Source organism: Globicephala melas, chromosome 17 (assembly GCF_963455315.2).
Source record: "Globicephala melas chromosome 17, mGloMel1.2, whole genome shotgun sequence".
NCBI classification, from domain to species: Eukaryota; Metazoa; Chordata; class Mammalia; order Artiodactyla; family Delphinidae; genus Globicephala; species Globicephala melas.
This window is the reverse complement of record NC_083330.1, coordinates 71,399,134-71,425,431: the sequence shown is the minus strand read 5'-3', so window position 1 is coordinate 71,425,431 and position 26,298 is coordinate 71,399,134. Positions and strand designations below refer to the sequence as shown.

Here is a 26,298-nt window from a genome sequence, read left to right as displayed (position 1 = left end):
CAGATAAAGTGTGAAGTATGGGCCAGGCTCGTAGTAAGTTTTCCATAAATAATATCTATTTAAAATAGTATTTTGCTAACTTCAGTGCATGTAATAGTTGTGAATAGGCTTTTTTCTTTGATAGCACCAGTTTATTTTTTAAATATTTTATTGAAGTATCGTTGATTTACAATGTTGTGTTAGTTTCAGGTGTACAGCAAAGTGATTCAGTTGTATGTATTCAGAATATATATATTTTTTGCAGATTCTTTTCCCTTATAGGTTATTACAAAATATTGATATTGCTCCCTGTGTTATACAGTAGGTCCTTGTTGGTTATCTATTTTATATACAGCATGAATAAGCTTTAAACTTAAAAAAATTTTTCAGAATTTCAGTGAAGCATGAGGCATGAGGTTGCCTTTCAACCAGACAGACATGTGATTGTTTTTCAAACCTAAGACATATACAGACTCACCCAACTAAGTAGAAGACTTCCCGGGACAGCAAATCAGGGAGGGTAACTATGCAATCATTTGTGTGGTTGACCTGAGGGAAATTGGCAAAAGCCAAAAAGATCTCTTTGACTGCATGTTCTCCTATAATTCATATACGTCTGGTGGTCGTGTAGCTGTGATTTATCTATTAGAGTGACAAGAGTAAGGATATAGCATTCAGAGGGTTATTTGAAGTAAGGATGGGCTGGAGCAGGCTCTGAGCTTCCAACATCCCAGGTAGGCTGTTTTGCAATTTTTTTCCTTCCAAGGGTGAGGGGTATCATATGGTGAAGAAACTGATTAGCCCTAAGTTTTCATCAAAGTGTTTGAAACAGAAAGAAGCACTAAATGTGCTGTAACTCAGCTGTCTCGCAGGTAAAGAGATGAAAGTGAGAAGTTTAAGAGAGGCCGTCTCAGAGGTGCAGGAGTAGTTGGTAGCCGGGAACGCAGAGCTGGTTTTCCTGCACAGCGACTAGAAATGTGGTTTTTGTGCGCCTGGATGAACCGGACAGAGATTGAAAGGTCTTCTCTCATCCCCTCCTTGGTTTTGTCTGTGATTTCCTGGATGGCAACAGTCCCTTTGACTGCTGCCCCATAGATCCCCTGACAGGCTCCCACCTTACCTGTCGCCGAAGTCCCAGACTCCTCACCAATGGCTACTACATCTGGACCGAAGACAGTTTTCTCTGCGACAAAGATGGCAACACAACTCTGAGCCCCTCCCAGACCAGTGTCCTGTACAAGGAGAACTTAGTCAAGTAAGTAGAGGAGGTTAGGTACAAGGATCTGAAGTCCAACCCAAATGTTAATTATTCATTCATTCATTTGTTCATTCAACATCGTTTATAAGGAGCCCATTACTGCTCCAGTTGGTGGAAACACACAGGCTCATAAGGGGCAGGGGTGGCCGACGTGAAAACAAAGGAAAGTAATGAAGCTGGGCTTCCCTGGTGGCGCAGTGGATAGGAATCTGCCTGCCAATGCAGGGGACACGGGTTCGATCCCTGGTCCAGGAAGATCCCACATGCCGCAGAGCAACTAAGCCCACGCGTCATAACTACTGAGCCTGAACTCTGAGCCCGCGAGCCACACTACTGAAGCCCATGCGCCTAGAGCCCGTGCTCTGCAACAAGAGAAGCCACCACAATGAGAAGCCCATGCACCACAACGAAGACCCAGTGCAGCCAAAAAAAAATTAAAAATAAATAAAAATTTAAAAATAAAATTAAATTAAAAAAAAGAAAGTAATGAAGCCATACAGGTGCTGGGAGTGAAGCCTGAGAGAGGTTAGCAGAGGGGAGAAGGAAAGGAGGCCCATTTTATTTGGAGCGACGGGTTAATACAAGCTTCTTAGAGATGAGGATGATTGATTTGAGTCTTGAGAGGCACAGGCTGTTAGTTAAGATAGATGTAGGAAGGAGGACTTCCAGAGGAGGGAACAGGCATGGAGTTCTAAGATACCCTGATACAAAGTGAGAGGAATGGCACATAGTTCGGGAGGGCTACCACTTAGGGTGGAAAGGGCTGCTCTCCCAAGAGAGGAGACTAAGCCCAGAAGCAGGGCTGGATTGAAGAGGTTACATTCCAGCCTAAGAAGGTTGGGCTTTATTCTGTAGATAAAAGAGGAGCTATTGACAAACTATCAGACTCATCCTTAGCAAGATAACACTGATTACGAGGTAGAAGATGGATTGTTGGGAGTGTGGATGTGTGGGGAATCAAAATCTTTTGGAAATGCAATTACCAAATCACATCACCACCCACCCCCTTCCCCTTGACATACTTCAGTGATCTCCCTGTGCTCTTATGTTAAATTCCAACTCCTTCACATAACAGTCAAGGTTATTCATTATCCACCTTCTTTTTACCTTTCCTGACTCATTTCCTAGCATGACTCAATATGAGACTTCTTGTTCATATACCCCAGAAAGGCTCCCTTGACTCCAGATTAGCAATACCCCTCCTGGTACTCTCAAAGCAGCCTCGGTTAATGCGGTTAGAACACACATCCACAGAGCACAGTAATCCAGGGCAGAGAGGATGGAGCCAGACTGCCTGGGTTTGCACCCCTGTTATGTCACTTACTAGCTGTATGACCTCAGACAAGTTCTTTAACTCTTTGTGCCTCAGTTTCCTGATCTGAGAAATGAGGTAACAGTAGCACCTACCTCACAGGGCTGTTCTGAGGATAATGTGAGTTACTATATGTAAATCACTAAGAAAGACACCAGGCACATGATGAGGTCAGTGAAAGCATTAGCCGTATCTGCATTATTTTTGCCTTTCTCCCATACTAGATTATGAACTTTTTTGACCCAAGGTTTTGTCTTTTATCTCAATATACTTGACATTGATCCAAGCACCTGGCACACACAGAAATTTAAGAAACTTCTCTGGAATTAATGGAGGAAACAAATGAAATGAGCTTCACGGACCTGGGTGGTAGAGATGTGCCCTGTGCGTCCATTTTCACTAAATTCTCCGCTTTGACCCTGAGTTGACTCCTACTCATTATTCACTTGGTACTTTCATTTCTCTCCAGAATATTTAGAAAGAAAAAGAGAATCCGCCGTTCTTTTTCTTCTCTCTTCAACCTCAGTGCCTCTGAATCTTGGCTGCATGGAAACACCTTTGGTAATGCTGACTCTTCCCCCAATGAGGACGTCTGGTTGGAGGGGGTCAGGAGGCTGGAAACAAACCATTGCAATGAAAATGGTGAGTCTGAACCTCTTTTTCCATGGTGAAATTTCCAAAAGGGAAGTAGCAACCATGTGGTCCTGGACCAATGGTGAGGAGAGTATGGGGGCAACGCAGTGGAGGCCTGGGGTATTGAGGGCTCTTCAGGATGTCTTCCGGGAAGGGGAGGAGGGAGACCAGGTCCCTTATATACACGCATTGGACTCTGATCACACTGATCTGCGCTGTTTCCTGAACACCGTGCTCCTCCTCAGTTCTGCCGCTTCGCTCCTGTTGTTCATATGCTGGGATTCGTTCATTCATTCATTTGTTCACTTGGAAGATTTTATTGAGGGCCAACTAGGTATCAGGCATCGTTCTACACACTGGGACGTATCGGTGAACAAAACAGACAAAACTATTTGTTCGCATGCAACTTGCATTCCTGACAAGGAATGCAATGACGTAAATTACGAAGCATGCTGGAAAGTGGTAAGAAGTGTGGGGCAGCGAAGGAGGAAGTGATGGGCATTTCAAGTTTCGGTGGGGTGACTGGCATGGCCTTCCTGAAAGTGACTTTTGAGCACTGACTTAAACGTGGGAGTGAAGCATCTGGGGAGAAACAATCGGGCAAAGGAAATGCAAGGTCAAAGGTTCTGGCTTAGGAGCCTGCGAGGGGCTGAGTGAGTGAGGGGAGAAGAGAGGTCAGGATCTCAGAGGTGTATGGGTGGAGCAGCTGCGGAAGGACGATGAGACCTGTGAGACCATTTCAAAGGCTTTGCTCTCTGCTCCGAGTGAGAGGAGAAACCGCTGGAGGATTTTGAGCAGAAGAATAACGTGATTCACCTTACATTTTGACAACATAGCTCTGGCTGCTGTGTTCAGGTTAGAGGTGAGGTAGGTATAGAGGGCAGAAGCAAGGAAACCAGTGAAGAGGTGTTAGAGTGACTCAGGTGGGAGAGAATGGCAGCTTGAACTAAGATGATAGCAGGGTGGCGGTGAGAATGGGAAGGATTCTGGATACACTTTGATGGTAGAGCCAACAGGATTTTGCTGTCGTGGGCTGAGACAAAGAAAGAGAGCAGTCAAGGGTGCTTATTATATGCTAAGCACTTTACATCCTGTCTTGTTTATGTTATTTATGTATTATATTATTATTTATATATTACCTTGTTTATATACATTATCATGTTTAAATACCTCAAAGTCCTCTAGGAATTAGGTCATATTATCATATTTATTATCATTATGATAAAATTGAAGTTCAGGGTTAAGTAACTTGCCCATGTTCATTTAGTTTATAAACAGCAGAGTTGGAATTCAACCTAGGTCTGTCTAGTTTGAAAGCCCAGCCTTTGCTCTGTTGCCAGTAAGGGTTTTCCTCTCCTTTCCAGCATATACCTCATAGCCCAGGCCCAAAGAGCAAAGCAAGAGGACTCACATAACACAACCACATAAGAATTTAAAGATATGGTCCTTACGTGTCCACTATTTTTCTCAACCTGCTTCCTGGGCAGACAGCTCAAATACTATATTATTTTTGTGAAAGCTTTTGGATTTGTAGTAATTACAGATTCATAAGAAGTTGAAAAATAAATAATACAGAAAGCACCTGTGTACCCTTCACCCAACTTCCCCTGCTGGTAAAACTTACTCAGTAGTGCATTATCAAAACCAGGAAATTGACATTGATGCCAGACCATGAAGATTCCACCAGTTTTTGTCTGTGAATGTGTGTGTGTGTGTTACACTAGATTCAGTTAAAAAAAATAGTGCTTGTTAAGTGAAGAAACAATTCCTTATGTGAACAAACTAGTAATTAAACTGAGTGTATCCTAGGTCCCCACAATAACAAGGATGTATAAACAGGACAAAGATAAAAGAAAGAGGCAGGGATGTGGCGGGTGAGCCTGGAATGATAGACTGAAGATATCTGAAGAAACTTCTGTGCCGTGTTGAGGACTTTGGGTTTTGTCTAATCAATCAAGGATATTTTAGAAGCCTATTTTATTTTATTATTTTTTATTGAAGTATAGTTGCTTTACAATATAGTGTTAGTTTCTGCTGTACAGCGAAGTGAATCATTTATACGTATATATCATATATATGTATACTTATATATCTCCTCTTTTTTAGATTTCCTTCCCAATTAGGTCACCATAGATCACTGAGTAGAGTTCACTGTAAGTTCTCCTTAGTTATCTATTTTATACATAGTAGTGTATATATGTCAATCCTAATCTCCCAGTTCATCCCACCCCCTTCCCCCCTTGACGTCCCTAAGTTTGTTCTCTACACCTGTGTCTCTAGTTCTGCTTTGCACATACACTCTTTTTGATATTCTTTTCCATCGTGGTTTATCATAGGATACTGAATATAGTTCTCTGTGCTACACAGTAGGACCTTGTTGTTTATCCATATCTAATAGCTTACATCTGCTGGTAGAAGGCTCTTAAGCAGGGCAATGACACAATCAGATTTAGATGTTTAAAGATTGCCTTTACAGCTCCATGAAGTGAAGATTGGATGGAGGTACCTAGTGGGAACTCAGAGGCAATTAAAACCAGCTGGCACACCAGGGACCGTGGCTCTGGAAATAGAGGGAAGAGATTGAAGGAATCTTTTTCAAGGTAGAATTGACACACTGGTGACAGATCGAATGTAGTGATGAGAAAGTGGGAGGAATCAAAGAAAACGGATGTGTTTAATTCGGGGAACTGCGTGAAAAGTTCTGCCTGTCACCAAGGCCTGGAAGACAGTCGGGCCGAGTTATGAGGAAGATGAGCTTTTGAGCTGAACGGACCTAAATTCAAGTCCTTGAATCACCTTCTCCAACCTGAGTGTTCTCGGGGAAGTTAGTTAACAATCCTGGTCTTCTATTTCTATGTATATAAAATAAGAAAAATAGTAACGTGGAATTGCTGTGAGGATGAGATGCAATAATTCATGGAAAGGACATATTAGTACAGGGTCTGGTATCCTGCTCAATATGAATTAGCTATAAAAAGGCAAAAAGGAACAGATTGGGGTCAGGAAAAGAGACCCTGAATTCTGTTTCTTGTGAGTTTAATTTGTTGTACTTATGGGAAGTGGACAGATAGCCAGTAGGGGTTTGGAAGTGTAAGAAAAGAGGTCGGGAGTGAGGAAGGATCTGGATATCGATTTGGAAGCCAGTGTGAGAAGTAGTAGAGGTCTTTGGAATAAAGGAGGAAAACAAGTGGATGAGCAGAAAGGAGAGTTAAGAAAGGAATTTAGGAGGTTAAACAGCAGCTCCAGTAATAATTATCCCTGATAGTAATGAGCGCTATGGACCAGCATCATTGCAACAAATCCATTATGTTATGTCATCACTTCTCTCCAAAGTCTATGCGCGAGTATTAGTTGTGTGCGTGTGTGTGTGTTAGGAACACAATGTAAGATTTACCCTCTTAGCAAAGTTCTAAGTATACAACACAGAATCGTTACCTATAGCCACTGTGCTGTACAGACCTCTAGGATTCATTCATCTTGTGGAACTGAAATTTGGACTATGGAAATCATGCAGCATTTCTCCCGTGCTTCAGGTTCATCCATGTTGGTGAGGATGTGGAAAAAAGGGAACCCTTGTGCACTGCTGGAGGGAATGTAAATTAGTACAGTCGCTATGGAAAACAGTAGGGAGGCTCCTAAAAAAATTAAAAATAGAGCTACCATGTGATCCAGCAATCCCACTTCTGGATATATATTCACAGGAATTGAAATCAGGATCTCAAAGAGTTATCAGCATTCCATATTCATTGCAGCGTTACTCACAATAGCAAAGATATGGAAACAATCTAAATGTCCATCAGCAGATAAATGGGCAAAGAAAATGTGGCATATACATACAGTGGAATGTTATTCAGCCTTATAAAAGAAGGAAATCCTGCCATTTGCAACAACATGGAGAGAGTATTATGATTATCCCCATTTTACCGAGGGGAACGCTAAGGCAGATTAGATCCTTTTCATGGGGCCGTGCAACTAGTAAGTAGCATAGGCTGGCCTCAAACCGAGGAATCTTGAGTATGTGCTCACCATGCTACACCCAGGGCAGGCACGGTGCGGAAAGTTCCTCAGGCAGAGGACCAGAACAGCATGATGCCATGAAAGAAGAGCATATAAAGAAATGACTAAGGGTGTGCCGCTTGCAAAAGAGGTCAAGTGTCCTGCAGCCTTAAAGACGTCTCTGGTAAAAAAGTTATGCACGGCATCTTCCATCAGAAGGCAACTAGAATGCAGCAGAAAATAACACAATAATGTAAAGAAATCCTATTCCAATGAAGATGTTAAAAAAAAAGAAGAAAGCAACTAGAGGTGATCCTGCCAACTCTTGGCATCCCGGACAGATTGTGGCACGGATACCTACAGTGAGAAGGAGCCCTCCTTACTTTTTAATTGAGATATAATTCATACCATAAAGTTTACCATATTAACATGTACAATTCAGTGATTGTTTTAGGATATTCACAAAGTAGGTTATGAAACCATGACCACTTTCTAATTCCAGAACATTTGCATCACACCAAAGAGAAACACCGTACTCGTTATCAGGCATGCCCCATTTCCTGTCCCCCTACCCATTAGCAGACCATTAGCCTACTTCCTGTCTGCATGGATTTGCCTAATTTGGACTCATGACTTTTTCTTTTTCTGGAGGAAAAATTAAACCTTATTTATTTTTAAAAACCAGAAACACTAGGAAAATATATCACAGCCTTGAAACAGCAAAGAGACAGGCTATATTAGCATTTCAAGTAATTAAGTTGGTAAAAAGACAACAAGGTCCTAAGCAAAATGATAAGGGGCCAGAGCAGGGGCAGGAACACTGCATGTTGCAACGGTCCTGACAAAAGTGGTGTTTGGTAATGGTTGGGGGCCTGCCCTTCTTCTGCCCTAAAGGAATCACAGCTCAGCCCTGAGTTGCTTACTTTTTCTTCCATGACCTTCGTGTTGCCAAGGGATTGTCTCAATAGCGTTCTGTTATTTCAGGGGGCAGAGTCAGCAATATTGGGGCTTAGGCTTTCATTCCATTCTGTTTTATAAAAACCAGGTTTTTCCAAATCCAGTACTTCATGACTCTCCTCATTTCACCGTTCTTTCCTGTATACTAGTATACAACACAATCAAAACCCCCTTGACTTTTAAGGGTGGGCTGCATCTTCCTCTCATTGGTAGCACTGCTGCAGTAGTGGCTGGCTTCTGCTGACCTATCTTATGCACTTGGAACATCCATCTCTTGGTCCTAGGCTGACTTTCTGGAACACATGGGGCAAGTCTCTTCTTGGTTCTAAAGCAACGTTTTCCCAAAGTGTGGGTGAGGCAGCAGACGCCTCTAGGACACGACAGTAGTGAATGCTGAATCTCTCAGTGAGACAGAAGCTCTGACTCTTCCAGATCTCACCATCTTTCTCATAAAACCAAGGAGAAGGGCTCAGATGAGAGCCTCAGTTGCTTTAAGACTCTTCAACACTCACTACTCTCTCTTTTAACAAAGAACAGACTCAGAGCTCTCCCCTACAAAAGTATTTAGTGCAAATTAAATAAGGTCTCATTTTCACTGTATTTGGTTTTGTTTTTTGTTTTTTGCGGTACGCAGGCCTCTCACTGTTGTGGCCTCTCCCGTTGCGGAGCACAGGCTCCGGACACGCAGGCTCAGCGGCCACGGCTCACGGGCCCAGCCGCTCCGCGGCATGTGGGATCTTCGCGGACCGGGGCATGAACCCATGTCCCCTGCATTGGCAGGCGGACTCTCAACCGCTGCACCACCAGGGAAGCCCTGTATTTGTTTTTATATTTACTTTTTCTTTAGGACATTTAAATGATTGATATAAAGTTTCCTTTAAAGTAAAAGACTAAAGTGAAACAATTTAAGAAAATATGAAATGGCTAGGAGCTAAGAAGGCTCCGGGATGTGGCAAAAATCAGGAAAATGATGCTTGGATGCCTAAAGTTTGGGAATCACTGTTCTAAAGGCAGAGTTTCACATATTTGTAAATCAACATCTTGTTTTCCCATAGTTGCCTCTTCAAAATATGTCCAAACAACCTTAAAGCAATTGGACCACAGCAGCACCGCATGTGCATGAGGTATCTTGTTAAAATTCTCATGGTTTCCAAATATCTTCTAAATATAACAAATCAAACCACCCGCCTCCAAAGCAGTAATTAGTCAACCCCGGGCGCACACAGGATTTTGAAAGCTCTCATTTCTGCTGTCAATTGTAATCAAATCTTCCCCAGACTTCTTATTTTCCGGATTTACCCAAAGCCCCGTGACTTTTATCAGCAATTTATTTTTCTCTGGAAACATCGCCGAGTTAGAAGACTAGAGAAGAATTCAAAATTAAATTGTTTTGCTGTTTTCTCTCTGGGCCATGGATGCAATCAAAACTTACTTCCTCTGATTTCCTTTTGCTTCATTTTTCAGGCTAAAAATGTTTTTCTTGTTGTTGTTGCCTATTTTGTTTATCCTTAGCTCACCCCTTCCACAGCTGTGTCGAGATACCTTTCCTCATTAGCTGCAATTCATTCTTTAGCCATGGCATTCTGTGGCTCCCCAGACCCAATACTGCAATTTGGGATGCATCCCCAGAGCCCGTGAGTCATATTGATAGAGGATCTAGGATTCGTGCCGGGAGGACGAATCAGGACTTCCCGCTCTATTTCTGCCAGTCCCAAGAAAGAAAGACAAGATGACCTCAGACAAGGCACCCTTGCCTGAGGTCTGCGATTTTCTCTTGATCTAGCGCCTCTTCCGTAAATATCTTTAATGGCAACATCTGTATGTCACTTTGTGTTTCCCTCTATAGCAAACAAATGCCCATTCTACATTGCAAGGATAGGGAATGTGCTCGGGAGAAATGGATTCCTCCTTTTCAAACAGGAGTCAACTACCCTGCATTTAAAGAAATCAGGAGGAACAGAATGAAATTAATATCTTCAAATATAATACCAAAGAACTATTTACTGAAATGTTTTCTGCATTATGATTCTTTCATTTATTATTAAGGTTAGAGGGAAAAAAATGTCAGTGAGGGGAAGCGTGAATTGGGGGCAAACCTTGTCCTTTCAGAGATGAAAATTCCTTGATCATTTTTTGTTAAGATTCTTTTGTGGTTTCTCTTTTTAATGTCAGCTCTTCTTGCAGAAAATTCTGTGTAATATTTCCAGTATGCTACACGAGATACATTTTTCTTTCATCTCACTCTCAGTGGCAAAGCATAAGTTCAACAGAGCAGCCTTGGACGACAGCACAGGAATATTTTTACTCTTCTCACATCCTCAACCATATCTCCCCAGATCTTAGTTCAGTGCCATTCATGAATGTATAATCAGCCATGAAAGTACCAGTTCCTTCTCACTTCCATGTTAATTTGACCACATAGCTTCCTCTCTTTTTTTAAAACAGCTTTATTGAGGTATAATTGATATATGCAGATGTACTTATTTAATGTGTACACTTTGATGAGTTTGGACAGTTGCAAACCCCCTGATACCATCACCAGAGTCAAGGCAACAGACATCCAACACCTCCCAGAGTTTCCTTGTGTCCCTTTGTGGAGTCTTTTGTTTCTGCGGGGGTTTTGGGGGGAGTCTGTTTTTTGTACTAAGAACAAAAAGCGAGATCACCCTTCTCAACACATTTTGAAGTGCATAAAATACCTCATTGACACCTATAGCCACTATGTTCAGCAGACCTCTAGAACTTATTCATCTAGCATCACTGAAACCTTATAACTGTTGAACAACTCCCCATAGCCCCCTCCCCCCAGCTCCTGGCAACCACCATTTTATTCTCTGCTTTTCTGATTTTGACTATTTTAGATACCACATGTGTAAGTGGAATCATGCAGTATTTGTCTCTCTATGACTGGCTTATTTCACTTAGCATAATGTCCTCCTGGTTCATCCACAATGTTACAAATGACAGGATTTTCTTTACTCATTTGCCTATTGGTGAATACTCGGGTTGTTTCCATAACTTGGCTGTTGTGAATAGTGCTGCAATGAACAAGGTCCAGGACCTCGTCTGCAACTTGATCATTACTGGACGCTCTGCATGTTTCACTTTCTACTGTTTCCTTTTTCTATGGCAACCAGCAGGGATGCTTCTGCAGATTGCTTTGTCAAGAGGCAGCAAGTTGTGGGTGGGAGGGTGGGAGGCAACCTGCAGGGTTGGCAGGAATTCCCATGTCCAGAAGCATCAGTTCATTAGCTCAGTATCCAGGCCTGTCTTGTGCATTATAGGATGTTTCACAACATCCCTGGGTTTTATTTCCTTAGATACCAGTGACACCCCATCCCTTCTCCCCTGCTCAAAAACCCAAAATGACTCCAGACATTGTCAAATGTCCCCTGGGGAGAGAAATTACTTCTGGTTAAGAAACACTGTTATATGAGGACCCCAAGTGTCTCTTGGAGTTCCACAGTCATTCCCAGCTTCCAAAACGGGGAGGGGCCTCTCTCCCATCTCTCACTGCTGAGTGAGCACTTCAACACACCAGGTACCTCCTGTTACACTCATGCTCCAAGTTGCCCTCAGGATAAATCTTAGCTCCTGAGTGAGTGTGACCCATGAGGCCCTTCGTGATTTGACCCCCTCTTAGCAGTCCAGCCAGAACCATCTTCCAGGACTTCCTGTCTGACCACATAGGAGGCCTCCCTCTTCTGGGAACCTGCCACGTTCTCTCCCAGGCTGATGTCTTTCCTTCTCCCCCTCCCCCCTCCTCCTCCCCTCTCCCTCCCCCTCCCCTCCCCCTCTCCTGTCCCCCTCCCTCTCTCCCCTCCCCCCTCCCCTTTCCCCCTCTCCCCTCCCCCTCTCCTTCCTTCTCCTTTCTGCCTGGCCTGCCCTCCTCCTGCTGTCTCTCTGGAAGCACTCCTACTCATCCTTCAAGTTTCCACTTCAGCACTCACACACTCCCTCCTAGGCTCCATCTGGACACCTTCTGCCAGGCTTCCACATAGCAATGACCTCGTTGCCTCTTAGCTGTGGGCTTGTGTGCCTGTCCCTCTCCAACTGTGAGTGGGGCACAGCAGTATCTACTTTGGCTTCTGACTCCCAGCCTCTTGAGCTGGTGTCCTGTGTGCAGTTATACAATAATTCTGCATTGAATGAATCAACGGATCCGCCCGCCCCGGGGCTCATGAAGCTTTTGCCTTCCCCTCTACCCTGGCTCCCCTTCCGAAACTCTGGCTTGGCATCTTCTCTGGGGCTGTCACCTGTGGGCTGCCTGAGTCACTTTATGATCCAGACATGCCATGAAAATAGAGGTTAGGAAAAAAATATCTCTGCTCGTTCAGTTCCAATTCTCTGTCCTTCTTGAGACTATTGTTATGATCATTAGTCACCGAAAACACACACACACACAAACACACACAAGCACTGATCCCTTCTGCTCTTCCAGGAGGTGGTTTGGACTGTTCACTGATGGATAACTGGGAGTCGGAGAAGCTAAATGCAGAGTCTGTGAAAACCTCCTTTTCCAGCCATGTCACCTCTCGGAGTCCTGGAGAAAACTCCCACAACCTGCCTCCTCGGTCCCAGTTCACAGCTTCTGAACCTTTCCAGGAAAACATTTTGGATCATCCAAGTGAGTTTTTTTTTTTTTAAATCTTTGCCACACCCAAATAATTCTTCCTTTCAGGGCCCAGAGATGACTATATCCCCTTAGGCGCTGGTATCAGCCTGTGCCCATGTGATGCATTCGCAGAGAAGGTGATTGATTTGGAGGTGTCATCTTTGAGGCACCAGAAGGACTGGATTTGCAGTGTTATTTATTTTTTAAAAACCCTGAAGACGTTTGGCAAGATGTTAAGCTTGGCTAAAGCGGAGTCGTGCGTACACAGGTGTACACTGTTATCACCTTTATACTTAGCTGTGCATTTGACATACACTATAAGAAGAAAATGAAGGGAAGAAAGAAAAGAACGTCCTTTCATGCTATGCCCCCAGCAAGGAAAGTCAAAAGATATCAAGGCACTGTTATTTCCTGTCAGTAGTAAATCTGAAATAAATTCAGCAGGCATCTCCCTTAATCTCTAGCTTGCTAATATCAGATTAATCATGTTTGCACACAGTGTCGCCTCCAGGCTCTATCTTCAGCTTGCCAAGGTTCAAAGCCCAGTGCCCATTTGTTGGCTGGAACTCAGAAGCTGTTTACCCAACCCTGCAAAATTTCACGTTTTCATCTGTAAATGGAGATAACCATAGTGCTTACCTTGTAAATGACTAAAATAATCCGTGTCGAGCACTTAGCATCGTGTATACTAAGCACTTCAAAAATGTGACGTTATGATTACATAAGATTGAGGTTAAGTGGAAAAATAATATCTTCTCTTTGTTTGCCTTCCCCAAGTCATGAATATTTATTTCACTGACCACTTCTACTCCCAAAGACCAATATGCTCTGCTTTATTTTGTCCCAGTGCAGCTATTAGATAAGTGTTGAGGGTTTTTTAGTTCCCTTTCAAGGTGTTGGGATGACAGAGAAAGCAGTGTTTATTTTTTAGACAGTTCCCCGGTGATCAACACCTACTAAGGCTTCACAGCCACCTCCTCCAGGGAGTCCACCCTGTTTTCTGAGGAAGAGGTGTTAAGTGACCCCTTTTTGTGTTCCTCCATACCCATTTCCTGCACTGCTCTTGCATGTTTACTTTTGTATCTCACCCATCATGCTGTGAGCTCCTTCAGGATGGGCACCATATCTTAGGCATTTGTAGATTTTAAACTTACCCAGGTAGTGCTTGGCACAGAGCACGGGCTCCATGACTGTGGTGGACCAGTTAAGTGTGCTATCTCCATTTTACAGATAAGAATACTCAAGTTCTGACAGGCCAAGTAAGCCTCTGTACATGTTCTGTGTTGTATCTAGAATGTCTCCCACGGGCTACACCTGGAAGACCCCTGCTCTTTCTTCAAGGTACAGTTCAGAGGAGACCGCTTCTGTGGGGCCTTCTCTGCCCCCTGCTGGGGCCTTGAGGTAACACTTGGCTTCCCTGAGACGCCATAGCACCCAGCACCGGGTATCTATCTCTCTGTTGACGCCATCTTCCTTTGCCTCACCCGTCTATGAAGCCCTGAGTGGACAAGGTCTCCGTTTGATTCTATTTTATCTCCTTCACATGTAGGTCTTGAGTGTGCAGGCTGTTTCAGGTGATGGTTCATATGCTGGGGATATAGGCATGCATGGCATCATCTTTATCACTCAGGGCTTTTTGAGTTCCAGCGGATGGCAATCCAACTCAAAATGGATTAATCAATCATTCAATGTATTGCTTCATATTATTAAAAATTCCAGGCAAACATTTCAGGTTTCTGTCAGTCTCTACAAGTCTCTTTTCTTCTGTGTCAGCTTCACTCTTTAAAATGCTACTCACTACTCCATGGTAGTTCCTGCTGGCTCTGTACCTACAACTTTCCATGTTCAAGGCCAGCAGAAGGAGATTATTGGCTTCTCAAGTTAGGACCAAAGGGCAGGCTTTCTTGGTTCAGGAAGGGTCCCCTTTACATGGCAAAACCAATCCCTTTGTCAATAAATATGTAAAGCTCCAAATGGCTTGGAGTGGATCAAAGACTGGGAGGGAAATCAGTCTGTCCATGGGCACCATGTACTAGGAGAAGGGGAGAGGGGGCTTCCCAAGGAAAATATGGGCACTGCCACCAAAGAGCAGCCAATAGATGCTGGCTATTCTCAATAGTCTGGTGGGGAATCGTAGAGAAAGAAAACAGCAATTTTAATTCAGTGTGAAAAGGTTGTTGATGGAGACAGGCATAAGGTATAATGGGATTATAAAGAGGGAGAAGCTAAGGGCCAAGGGGGAGTTGAAGGCATCCAGGAAGGCTTCTTCAAGGAGGTTACACGTGAACTAAGCCAAAATCAATGCTACGTGAGCGGCTACTGATGGAATGAATCAATGAACACCTTGTCCACAATCACACAATGCATATCTTTATAGAACTTGAATTTAAACCCAATTTTCCTTCAATATTCAAGTCTAGTGACCTTTGCAGTCAAGCTAGACTTATTTCTGTGAGAAAATGGGTTTCAAATTCTACTTGAAATCAGAGGAAGCTAAGAATAGAAACATACTTTAGAAGGATGGTTGAGTGTTCAACTGAACCCACAATAACTTATTTAAATCACAGTATACATGAAATACTGTACACTTGCAGTGATGTCATTCACCACTGCTATATTTTGCATTGCCGGTCTCCAGTGTTCTGCCCGCATTGTGGACTAAGTAGGTTTCTGTTAGCTGACTCGACCTCCATTCAGAGCACAAATGGCAAAAATAAACGCGTTCATAGCTCAAAGTCATTCCAAGTTTTAAACAACTATTTAAACAAAAATTGAGCTTTTGAAGCATTTGGCAAAGATTAAGCTGAGGTTTGTTCTATTTTCCTTTAGATCTTTATGTGGCGATCCTTAAACTAGCTCTGATTTCTTTTAGGTGATTAGAATAATACTCAGGGTCACAACTGGTTTAACTCTTCCATTTATAACTTCTGGAGGATTTGCAGTCATTTCCACTGTGGCTTAGTAGCACTGAAATATTTTACGATAGCAAAGAGTTTCAGAAGGACAGATAGTTCCGAATATTTATTCTCTTTTTTTGCCCTTTAGAGACTCCCAGCATGCCACGTTGCCATTCTCTTTCCCCGCCTCATTTTAGGCAAAACATGGTGTTCTGGCTAGATGTGGTTTTTCAATCTTGGCTCTAGCACCTCATAGCTGTGTGACCTTGGACGAATTTCATCATTTGAAATTTGGTCTTCTCATTTGCAGAACTGTGATAATGGTTCCCGCCTCACGCTTTTGTCGTGTTGATGAAATGAACTGATGTAGGAAAGCTCTTTGTGAATCATAAGTCACTCCACAAATTTGAGGCATTAATATTATTATCAATATCATCCCAGTTAGATTTCTGACATTAGCATACATTCTAAAAAGCCTTTCCCCAACGTTAAAGTAAAAGGCAAGCCCCAAACTGTTTATGTAATGTAATCATTTATTTTTTTAGTGATAGGACAAAAGTGATCATTTTCAGGAAATTTGTAATAAATGGCCCTGTACAACATTTGATAATTTTATCTTATTACTTATGACAAATTACTTGAGCTGACATACGTTTGAAAACCATGTGTTTGAGTTCTAATTCATTTCTTTTTCCTATTAGAAACCAGTTTGTTAGGAGAGGTCTCCTTTCAAGCAACTCTGTTTGCTGCATGCTTAATTATCTCTGCCTGTGCAAGGTAATTCAGATTTTATGTTTATGTGGTTGTGTTTCATAATTAATGAAGCTGTAATTGATTGATGATTTCCTTACCTTGTTCCGCAAAGCGTTTTAGGTAGCTCTGTGGTTAAGATCTGTTCATTTGTCTGTCCATTGCCCTTTTATCTATCACCTCCCTCCTCCCATTATCTCACAAGACATATCAAAGGCAGTGGATCTTGCTAGAAATTGGATTTTTACCGTGCATTATCCTTCGTTTAAATCCTCAGTGACTCCCTATTACAGATACAGTCTAAGTAACCCTACTTGGAGTTCAAGGGCATGTGAAGTCCCACAATGGAGTCCCATTGGGACTCCATCTTTCCCATTATATTTTTATATCCTCACATAAAATGTCTCCTCAACATCTCAGAGGACATAACGCTCTTGCCTGGTTATAGGCACGTTTCTGTTCTACCCTCTGTCCAGCGTGTCCTTCCTATTCTTTTCTTGCCCAAGTCTCCAGGGCGGTGATCAAGTCCCATCTGAGCTAATCCCACCTGTGCCTCAGAGCCTTTGTGCTTGCTATTTATTCTGCCTACTACAGTCTTTTTCTTCTGGAGAAACAATAACTTGTGCCCTTAATTCTTTCTGAAATCTGTCCAAATGTCACAAACATTGTCAGAAAGCCCTTCCCTGACAACCCTGTATAAATAGAATACCATTCTCTATCACACACATCTCACTTGGCTTTTCTTCGGAGCCTTTATCACCACTGACCTATTATGTGTTCACTTGTTTAAATGCTAATGATTCGTCTTTCCCTATAAGATTGCAAGCTCCTTGAGGACAGAGACACTGTGCTAGGGCCTCATCGATATTTGTTGAAACAATGAAACAGGGATGAATGGTACCTCCTGGGGTCTTTGTGGTCCTTGAACTCCAGTCACTAAGTGCTGCTTCCTCTCAAGTCCCTCCTGTTGATGATCAAGTATCTCACATCCCATGGACCACTTGGGGGAGTTGTATTTTTAAATACGAAGCCCTGGATCCCATCCCTTGAGATACCAATTTAGATCGAGTGAGAATCCATACTTTAAAACAGCTTCCCAGATAATTATGAGGTTTGAGAAGTATTTTTAGATCATAATGGAACCAGAAGAACACAAAGGGGTTGGGGGGAGTCCTGTAGTTAAAAATACATTTGCAAAATTCTGCATTATATATCCCAAGTTGGAGGATCACAATGTGTATTAGCATAATAAAGTCTCAGTGAAATAATGTGGTGAAGAAACCTGTTTAGCTTTATTTAACTTAGCTTTTCCCAGACTTTGCTGATCATGGAAACTTTTCTTTATTTCATAGGACTATTAATAAAGTGTTCCTCTTAGGTTAATTTCTGTAGAAACTCCTCCCTTAAGAGGAGAAATTGACTCCCCATCACTTGAGTTTGAGCTACCTTTTGAAACTTGCTTCCAAGCAGTAGTGTTTGGAAAGAGGGGGAAAAGGAAACTTTTCAGTTGAGAAAACTGACACATGGTACCTCAGATGATGAAGGTCAACATCAAAAGGTATGAGTAGTGTTGATGGCATGTACCCTTCATATGATGAGAATGGCACTCCACCTCTAGGGTCTTCTGAACCCCAGTCTAACCATGAGAAAAACCCAACTTGAGGGACACTCTCCACATTATCTGACCAGTGCTCCTCAAAACCATCAAGGTCATCAAAACCAAGGAGAGTCTGAGAGATCGTCACAGCCCAAAGGAACCTAAGGAGACATAATGACTAAATGTCATGTGATATCCTATGTGGGATGCTGGAAAATGGATCAATTAGGGAAAAACTGTAAAGTTCAAATGAAGTGTGGAGTTGAGTTATTAGTGATGCGCCGATGTTGGCTCCTTATAATTATAGCAAAGGTACCATGTACTGTAAGATGCTAATAACAGAGGAAATGGATGTGGGGTATGTGAGAACCCTTTGTATTCTTTTTTGCAATTTCTCTGTATATCTAAAGTTATTCTAAAGTAAAAAGTGTAGTTAAGTAAATAACTGTTTTTTTAAAAAAGAACTATTCCTATGGGCAACAGCATGGATGAACCTCACGGATATTATATAAGTGAAAGATGACAACAGAGTCTATATGATTGTCAAGAAAAGGCAAGACCAATCAGTTACTATAGATGTAAGAATAGTGGTTAATTTGGGGGGATAAAGTGGGAAAGATCAACAAAGGAAACCTTATGGGTTGCTGGAAATATTTTATTTCCTGCTTTGGGTGATTACGAGGGTTTATATTTTTAAAAAACCCAAAATGTGCACTTTATATGCTTTAGTGTACATTTGCTAAAGCTCAACTTTTAAAACTTTTTAAAATGCCTATGAAGAGATGTCTGAGAAGATATTTGTCAGAATTTAATAGTGAATGCTTCAGGGCGGTGGGAGTTTTTTGGTGACATTTTCCTCTTGTCTTTGTATTTATTTGCAATCTCTTTCCATATTCATATTTTGAGCACAAAAGCTATAAAAATATTATTCTTCAAAAAGAAGAAAATCCACTGTGTGATACAATCATCCATCAGATTGACAAAAACCCAAAAGTTTAACACCCTCTTTTGTCAAGGTTATGAAGCAGTAGGCATACAAAGTTTCTCCTTTTTTTTTTTCCTAGAAGTTTTATACTTTTGTGGTTTACATTTCAGTCTATGACTCATTTTGAGTTAAATTTTGTGTTAAGGTGTGAAGTCTTTGTATAGGTTCGTTTTTCTGCATGTGTCTAAATGATTATTTTGACACCATTTGTTGAAAAGACTCTCCTTTTTCCATTGCATTGCTTTTGCACCTCTGTTAAAAAATCACTTAACTTGTATCTGTATGGGTCTATTTCTGGAACTTCTATTCTTTTCCGTTGATCTATATCTCTATCCTTTTGCCAATACTGCACTATCTCTATTACTGTAGCTTTATAGTAAATCCTAAAATCATCCATCTATGGTAAATCTAAAAGAACATCTTATGTGTTGGAAATATACAATTAGTTTGCTAAGCCTGAGCAATCCTACTGTTTCAGATGGTTTCTGGGAGGAATCATAGCCAGTGTCTTCACATGCTCCTTGGTGATAACCATTGCTTGTAAGTAACCGTTTCCCAAATTACTGCTCTGATTCCTGTATTTTATTCCAGTTTTGGGCATTTAAAAATACTTTCTCTTTTTCCTCCAAGATGTCGTCAAGTCATTTCTTCTCAGCCTTGCCAACTCTTTCAAAGCCACCACCTGCACTTGGTAAGTGTTGCCTGTGTTAGCATCATCTGTACAAAGACGACCACAGTCTGATACCTGAGAATGCTTTCTGCTGAGTAATGGATGGCAGTGACTATGTACAAGAAAGGTCCTGATTATTTGTCCTGAAGAATACTTTCTATTCCTGCTAAGATCTGATAGTAGTATTAACCTGTCTCCTAAATTCCTACACCAAAATAGATAGAATTAGTTTTTAAGGCAGCAAGACATAGGAAATAATATGAATTTTCAATTTTTAAGTAGTTTTTAAAGGGCTCTTATAGATTCATAGCACTGTACTTCATAAATAGCCCATATTAAAAGGCTTTTATCTTAGAGTTTCCCAAAGAGCTGGCAAACTGCCCGTGAAATGATTTCAGTTACAAACTGTGATTTCTCCACCATCTCTCACCCACCCACTTAACGATCCCCCTATATGCTGACTGCCATAGTTCAGCATATTTCGAAGGGTGACTGGGGTCTGGGTGAGGTGCTCACAGAATCTCAAACAGCCTGCAAATCTCCATCCCCTTGCAAGATGGATGGTGTTAATTACCCTCACTTTAATATGGCTGCCAGAGGTCGACTCCCAGAGTTCGGAGGCTGAGGTCTGTAATTCAAATTAGTTTACTGGCCTTCTCTCTTGACACCCTGTTGCCCTATTTATGAAATTTTTCTGTTAATTCTGAAATCACAGTGCGGCTTAGTGAAGACTTATTTTGTTTTGGACTCCAGCCAACATTGATTTACTGTCACGCTGAGCGATGTTTCCCTTCCTTTCCTGGCCTTCCAGGTTTCTAGGGGCGAGCATCTGGTACAGCTAAGTTTTATTTAACCTGATAGTTAGAAAATTGGGTCCTGAGGTCACCCGAGAAATCCTTATTCTTTAGTTCTTATAAATTAATGATATTTGTCTAAAACTTTTCTAAGATACCCACTTCTTTCCCTCTAGCTACGGGGCTGTGCACAGGTGCATCTCACACGAGGTTAACCACAGATTCGCACGTGTGCTCAGCTTTTTGGGCTGAGATGTCAGGACTGGACTAACCGGTCCAGGACTGGACTAACCTATAATGTCTGAACAAAAGACTTGCATCCAAAGAGTCAATTTGTAACCCAACTTTCAGAAGTGTCAGATGGTGAGAATAGTAGAAACCCGTTTTCTTTGGGTTTTAAGATGAATATATACAATTAATCAGAGCGACAAGTATCATCTTTTTAGGAAGCTTAATGAGGGCGGAGTTTCTCAAAGCAAGGCATGGGGACATTTGCTCTAGAATCAACTGGGGAGCTTGTTTGAAAAGCAGAGGAATGGATCCTGATTCCAGACCTTCTGAATCCAAATTTCTGAGGAGGTCTTTATTATTAATAACCTCCCCAGGAAATTCTTTGCACATTAACTATGAAAGTCTTGGAACGATGGTTTGTAAAGCCTTTACCCCTTGATCTCTAAAGTGGCATTGCTTAGCCTACTAAATCTTTATTGAGAGTTTACAATGTGTTCTGTGCTGCACTGGGTGTCCAGTAATGCTCAGCAGACATTTATGGAGTCTCTGCTAAGGGTCAGACACTGTCATTAAGTGCCAGGGTTACAATGCCAAGGCCTCGAGATTTCAGAGTCTAATTAGAGGGACATGTAAAGGGCAAGGTGAAGTTACATTTTGAATGCGATAAGTGCAAGTACAGAGTTAGCACAGAGGCTGTGGGATCACCAGGAATGATGTTTGGCTAGACCAGGAGAGGTAAGGAGGGTGGGCAGGGAAGGCAGTCTGGATAAGCCAGTATCTGACCTGCAGGTGTTGTGTCACCTGTTGCTTTAAGGGCATCTCCCACTGTTCTGTACTCCTCTTAAAAGAAATTAGATCAAGACCAGGATGATATTTCCATCTTAAACGCTCTCAGCTACAGCCTCATTTATGGAAAAAGATTACTTCTTTGATTACTTGTGTACATACTTCAACTTGTTTTCTCTCGTTTCCTCTCCATTTTTTCCCATTTCCTGCCCACCGACCTCATATACACACACTCTTGCATTCAGGATCTGTGAAAACAAGGACTATTGACTTCATTTCTGTATCCAATGCCTTGAAAATAGTAGGTACTCCATAAATATTCATTGAATTGAATGTATTTGCTGTCTCTTTTCTTAAAGTACTTCCTTTAGAGCCAAGAGCTCTGCTCCTGTACATTAAAGATTTTGCAACCCTCTTCCTCATATATAAACATATCCAGAAACCAATAAGCCAAAGACATGGTTACTAACAAGAACAACTCATAGGTCTCCTCCAATAATCAAGGAGCGGAAACCACGGGAATTGCAGACAAGCACTGAATTCAGTTCAACAAACATTACGGAGCAGCCCTCCCACACCGGTCCGGCGCTGCACATAGTTAGATTAGATAAGATACCTACTCTTTAGCACTTTATAGTTCTCAAATCACATCCCTTTTCATACCATCATGCAATTCTTATTCAACCACCTTCTTGGTTAAATATAAAGTCTTCAAGTTTGGGGACTGTCTATACTGCTCACCATTGGTTTGAAGGTTCCTTTGAAGGTCATCAGAGGTACCCCATGTCGCCAATAACGTGTTAGCATCAGAAGTGTCCATTTTGCATTCATGACATCATAGTAGCAAAATGGGCAACATCTCTTTTCTCTACTTCTCCATGAAGAAATATATATTTATACAGTTGGTGAATGAACGAATCAACTTTAGAGAGTAGAAATATGGGGAAAACGCACTTGTTTTTTGGGGAGAGAAGAAAGACAATATAAAATAGTAGTTAACTAAGTACAAAGCTGGGATTAGGGACAAAAACCTCTGTAGGCTGTCCCAGGAAGGGGAGATAACTGAGAACTAGTAGGAGGAAAAAGAGCTGGGGCACCACTGTCCTAGTTTTGATTATTCAAGGTAGTCGTGCTTGTGTGTGTGTGTGCGTGTGGTCATGCAGTAATTCAAGCAGATACTGCATTTTCTCATGTATGTGGATGGATTATGCATTTCTTTCCTCCTTTCTCTGACCTAGGTTTTGCCAAAATTTGACAACCATTCAGGAGAGCCTCTGATGAATGTCTTCAATCTGAATATCCAGAAATTGTCCCATTTGTAGTCTGCTTGGAATCAACTGTTTTATTGGAAAGAGTGAACAAGTGGATAACTGAGAAAAAAGAACATTTTAATTTGGTTATGTGGTTTAAAAATAAATCTCAGTTTTGGCCTCACAATGATAATATGCTCATGAAAATAATATTAATTTGTCTTTCCTCTGCAAACACAAGCAGTTGCAAGGAAAGGACTGGGAAACGTGACAGAGAACAAACCACCTGGATGAGTGTTCTCTTATTATACCTTAAGGCAGTGGTTCTCAAACATTAATTTTCTTTAGAGAATTCTATGAGGAGCTTATAACAATGCAGATTCCTGGGCCTGCCTGCCTGTACCTATCCCTTGCTGAACTGCTGCAGTTGAACAAAGAAAGGGAATTCACATAATCAGCACCAACTTGAAAGTAAATAAATGCGGTTTGTACATAAACTATAATGTAGAAAAAGTTTTCAGTTCTTCCCAAGGAATGGCCTAATAGAAGGTGGTGACAGTAGATAATGGTTGATGGAAAACAGGCAGGAGAGAGCCATTTTTCAGAAAGTTCTTCTTTCTAACCAGTTTCTTTACCAAGTTTTCAATCATCTTGGCACTCATGATTACCTTTCACTCAAACTTCAATTCAAATAAAGATATAACACACAAAAAATACCTCAGGGGCAAAATAAAGGCAAAACACCGCAGTGCTTTGAAATACACAAAAATTGCACAGTTGCACTGAGGGATTACAGGAGATGCTCCTCTCCATCCCTCTTGCTTGGTATATGTTCCCAAATGTGGCCTGCGGTTCAAATTTGTTTTGCATGACATTCTCTGGCTGGAGAATTGTGTGGAGAAAATTGTCTTTGCTTAAAATGGTAATGTCAAAATATCACTTTTTATATCAATCGTACTTAGTGCCTTTTTGGTTGAAAAAGTTTTATGGTAATAAATGGAGTCATCAATGACTTGGTTTGGTCAAATACTAGTCGACATGTTGCTGTGAAGGTATTTTTTTGGATGTAATTAACATCTACAATGAATGGACTTTAGGTAAAGCAGATGACCCTCCATGATGTGGGTGGTCCTCATCCAATCAGTTGAAGGCTTTAAGAGAAAAGACTGCGGTTTCCTGAGGAAAAAGGAATTCTGTCTACAGATCGCAACAGCCAAATGCTGCGTGAGTTTCCAGGCTGCGGACTCAGGACCACGATATCAACTCTTACCTGAATCTCCAGTTTGCTGGCTTGCCGCATAAATTTTGGACATGTCAGTCCCCACAATTTCATAAGTCAATTCCTTAACATCTCTCTACATAGGTAGATAGATATAGATACCTATAAATATATCTATAGTTATCATAAATATATCATATATGTCTTACGTTCTTGGAATATACCATTGGTTCTGTTTCCCTGGAAAATCTTGCCTAATACAGCAGGTGTTATAATCACCTTTTGATAGATAACCTTGGAAAAGTTTGAAAACTTTCCCAAGGACACAAGGGGCACGTAGGGGATCTAGGTTTCAAACCCAAGTCTGTGTGACCCAACAGCCCTTACTCTTCCCACTGCTGAGAAGGGGTAGAGGGGAGGAGCGTGGCACCTTGAAGATCAAATATTGCCTGAGTCACTCTCTCCGGAAATACTAACCCAGGAGAAAGCTTTCCATGAAGCAGAAGATTAAATGAAAAGAGTCATTTTTCAGGGACAGCTGTGGCCTTTACCTTGGATCTTGTATCTCAAGATTCTCAAATCGAGTTCCTGAAAGATTTGGCTTTAAGATGCCAAAAGCTTATTCCATCTTATTGGGAATAAGATGCTGTAGGAGAGAAAAATCATCTGATGCTGTCTGGCTTGCTTTAGGACCTCTGCTTGTAGAGGCTCCTATGGCTGCAGCCAGCTCATGATGGAGCATTTACTGTGTGCTAGATGTTTATCTACCTTACCTGTAATCCTTACGGTAGTCCATAGTTTGGTTTTTGCTGTAACAACAGACAAACCCATGTAACACCTGATGTGGTCCAGGCAGATCTTGTAATGATGCCATTGGCCATCTATGGCCTCCAAGCTTGTCTGCTTACCTGTCTCAGGCAAGAGAGTGACACATGCCTTCCCTTTTGTGCCAGGAGTGAGAGGTAGTCACATGACCCCGCCAATGGGGTGGGGGGGGTGGCTGGGAAATGTAGGGAAGCCTGTGAATCTTTGGTGAGCTCTAGTGGACCCTACCAGACCCTCATTTTAACGACGAGGAAGGTGAATCTCAGAGAGAACGTGTGACTTGTGCACCCCAGGTCTTAAGGCTCCTATGTCATTTCCCACAAGTAAACTCTACTGTAGTTACTTCAAAATGACTCAAAATGATCTGCCTGTGCTACCCTTGGATGGATGCCAACCATTCCCCCTCCCCATCAAAAGGAATCCCACTATTGCTCATACAATGCAGCAGAGCAGACACCTGCTAAATTGGCATACTTTGCACCAATGCCACATTTCCTTACCCAGCCTTGACGAAGGTCTGATCATGTATTAAAAAAATTATCTATCCCGCTGTGGTGGCTGTATCCCCTCCATCTGTCCCTTGCTGGGCGAAATCTGCTACAGCTGCAAGTGACACCTGCTAGAGAACCAGACGAGGTACCTCGGGGGTGTGGGGCAACTTAGCAGGTGGATGCTAAAAGCTGGCAACCACTTGGCCACAATTTTCTTATCCTTTTGTAGCCTTAAAGGAAATAAAAACAAAGAAAATGAAAGGCAAGGTGGGGGACAAAGGCTGGTACTGTGTATCAGGACTTTTATTTTCAATGCAAATATATCATTTCATATTTGCCTGGTGGAGAGGGAGGGCGACCCACCCTCCATCCTAACCCAGATTGCAGCAGCATACTCTTGTGTGGGTGAAACTTGAGTTCAGGCTGCAACTGATCTGCTGTTGGGGAGGTAGCAGAAGCTCAGTGCCAGGAGCTCCATTTTTCTTCTTGTTTTTTTCAGTGAAAGGAAGAATCGAGGACCACATTCCAGACCTTTCCACCTTCCCCATTTACTTGGTTCTTCCTCTGCTGAATCACATCCTTTGAACACTAGCACTGTAGTTAACAACTCGATGTTCCTGCCCTGGAGTGAGACTGGACCCGGGGCTAAGTTCTGACCTGGCTACTTACCTGCTCTGTCACTTTGGACATTTGGACAAGGTATTTCATCTTTCTTCCTTTCTTTTTTTTTTTTTCTTGTTGTTGTTGTTAGTTCCCTGAACAGGGATTGAACTCGTGCCCTTGGCAGTGAAACCTCAGAGTTCTAACCACTGGACAGCCAGGGAATTTCCCTGGCCTTGAGCCTTTTTTTTTTAAATTTATTTGTTTATTTTATTTATTTTATTTTTGGCTGCGTTGGGTCTTTGCTGCTGCACGCGGGCTTTCTCTGGTCGCAGTGACCTGGATCTACTCTTCGTTGCGGTGCACGGGCTTCTCATTGCGGTGACTTCTCTTGCTGCAGAGCACGGGCTCTAGGCGTGTGGGCTTCAGTAGTTGTGGCACGCGGGCTCAGTA

The 26,298-nt window shown here is 42.1% G+C and overlaps 1 protein-coding gene across 9 annotated transcripts in view; it reads left to right on the top strand.

The window, feature by feature from the left end:
• Positions 1-23,722, top strand: part of TMEM71 (transmembrane protein 71) — a 40,660-nt gene extending 16,938 nt beyond the window's left edge. For 4 of the 9 annotated variants that reach the window (XM_060287622.1, XM_060287621.1, XM_060287619.1 and 1 more), the window contains 8 exons: positions 1,052-1,234; positions 3,019-3,191; positions 12,577-12,762; positions 13,981-14,091; positions 16,349-16,424; positions 19,458-19,519; positions 19,610-19,670; positions 22,699-23,722. In XM_060287622.1, coding sequence (XP_060143605.1) covers positions 1,052-1,234; positions 3,019-3,191; positions 12,577-12,762; positions 13,981-14,091; positions 16,349-16,424; positions 19,458-19,519; positions 19,610-19,670; positions 22,699-22,738 — 892 coding nt within the window. In that variant the 3' untranslated portion in view covers positions 22,739-23,722. Of the gene's footprint in view, positions 1-1,051; positions 1,235-3,018; positions 3,192-12,576; positions 12,763-13,980; positions 14,152-16,348; positions 16,425-19,457; positions 19,520-19,609; positions 19,671-22,698 lie in introns of those variants that run through there. The other 5 variants (XM_060287623.1, XM_060287624.1, XM_060287625.1 and 2 more) reach the window with 5 other exon arrangements.
• Positions 23,723-26,298: the final 2,576 nt, after the last annotated feature.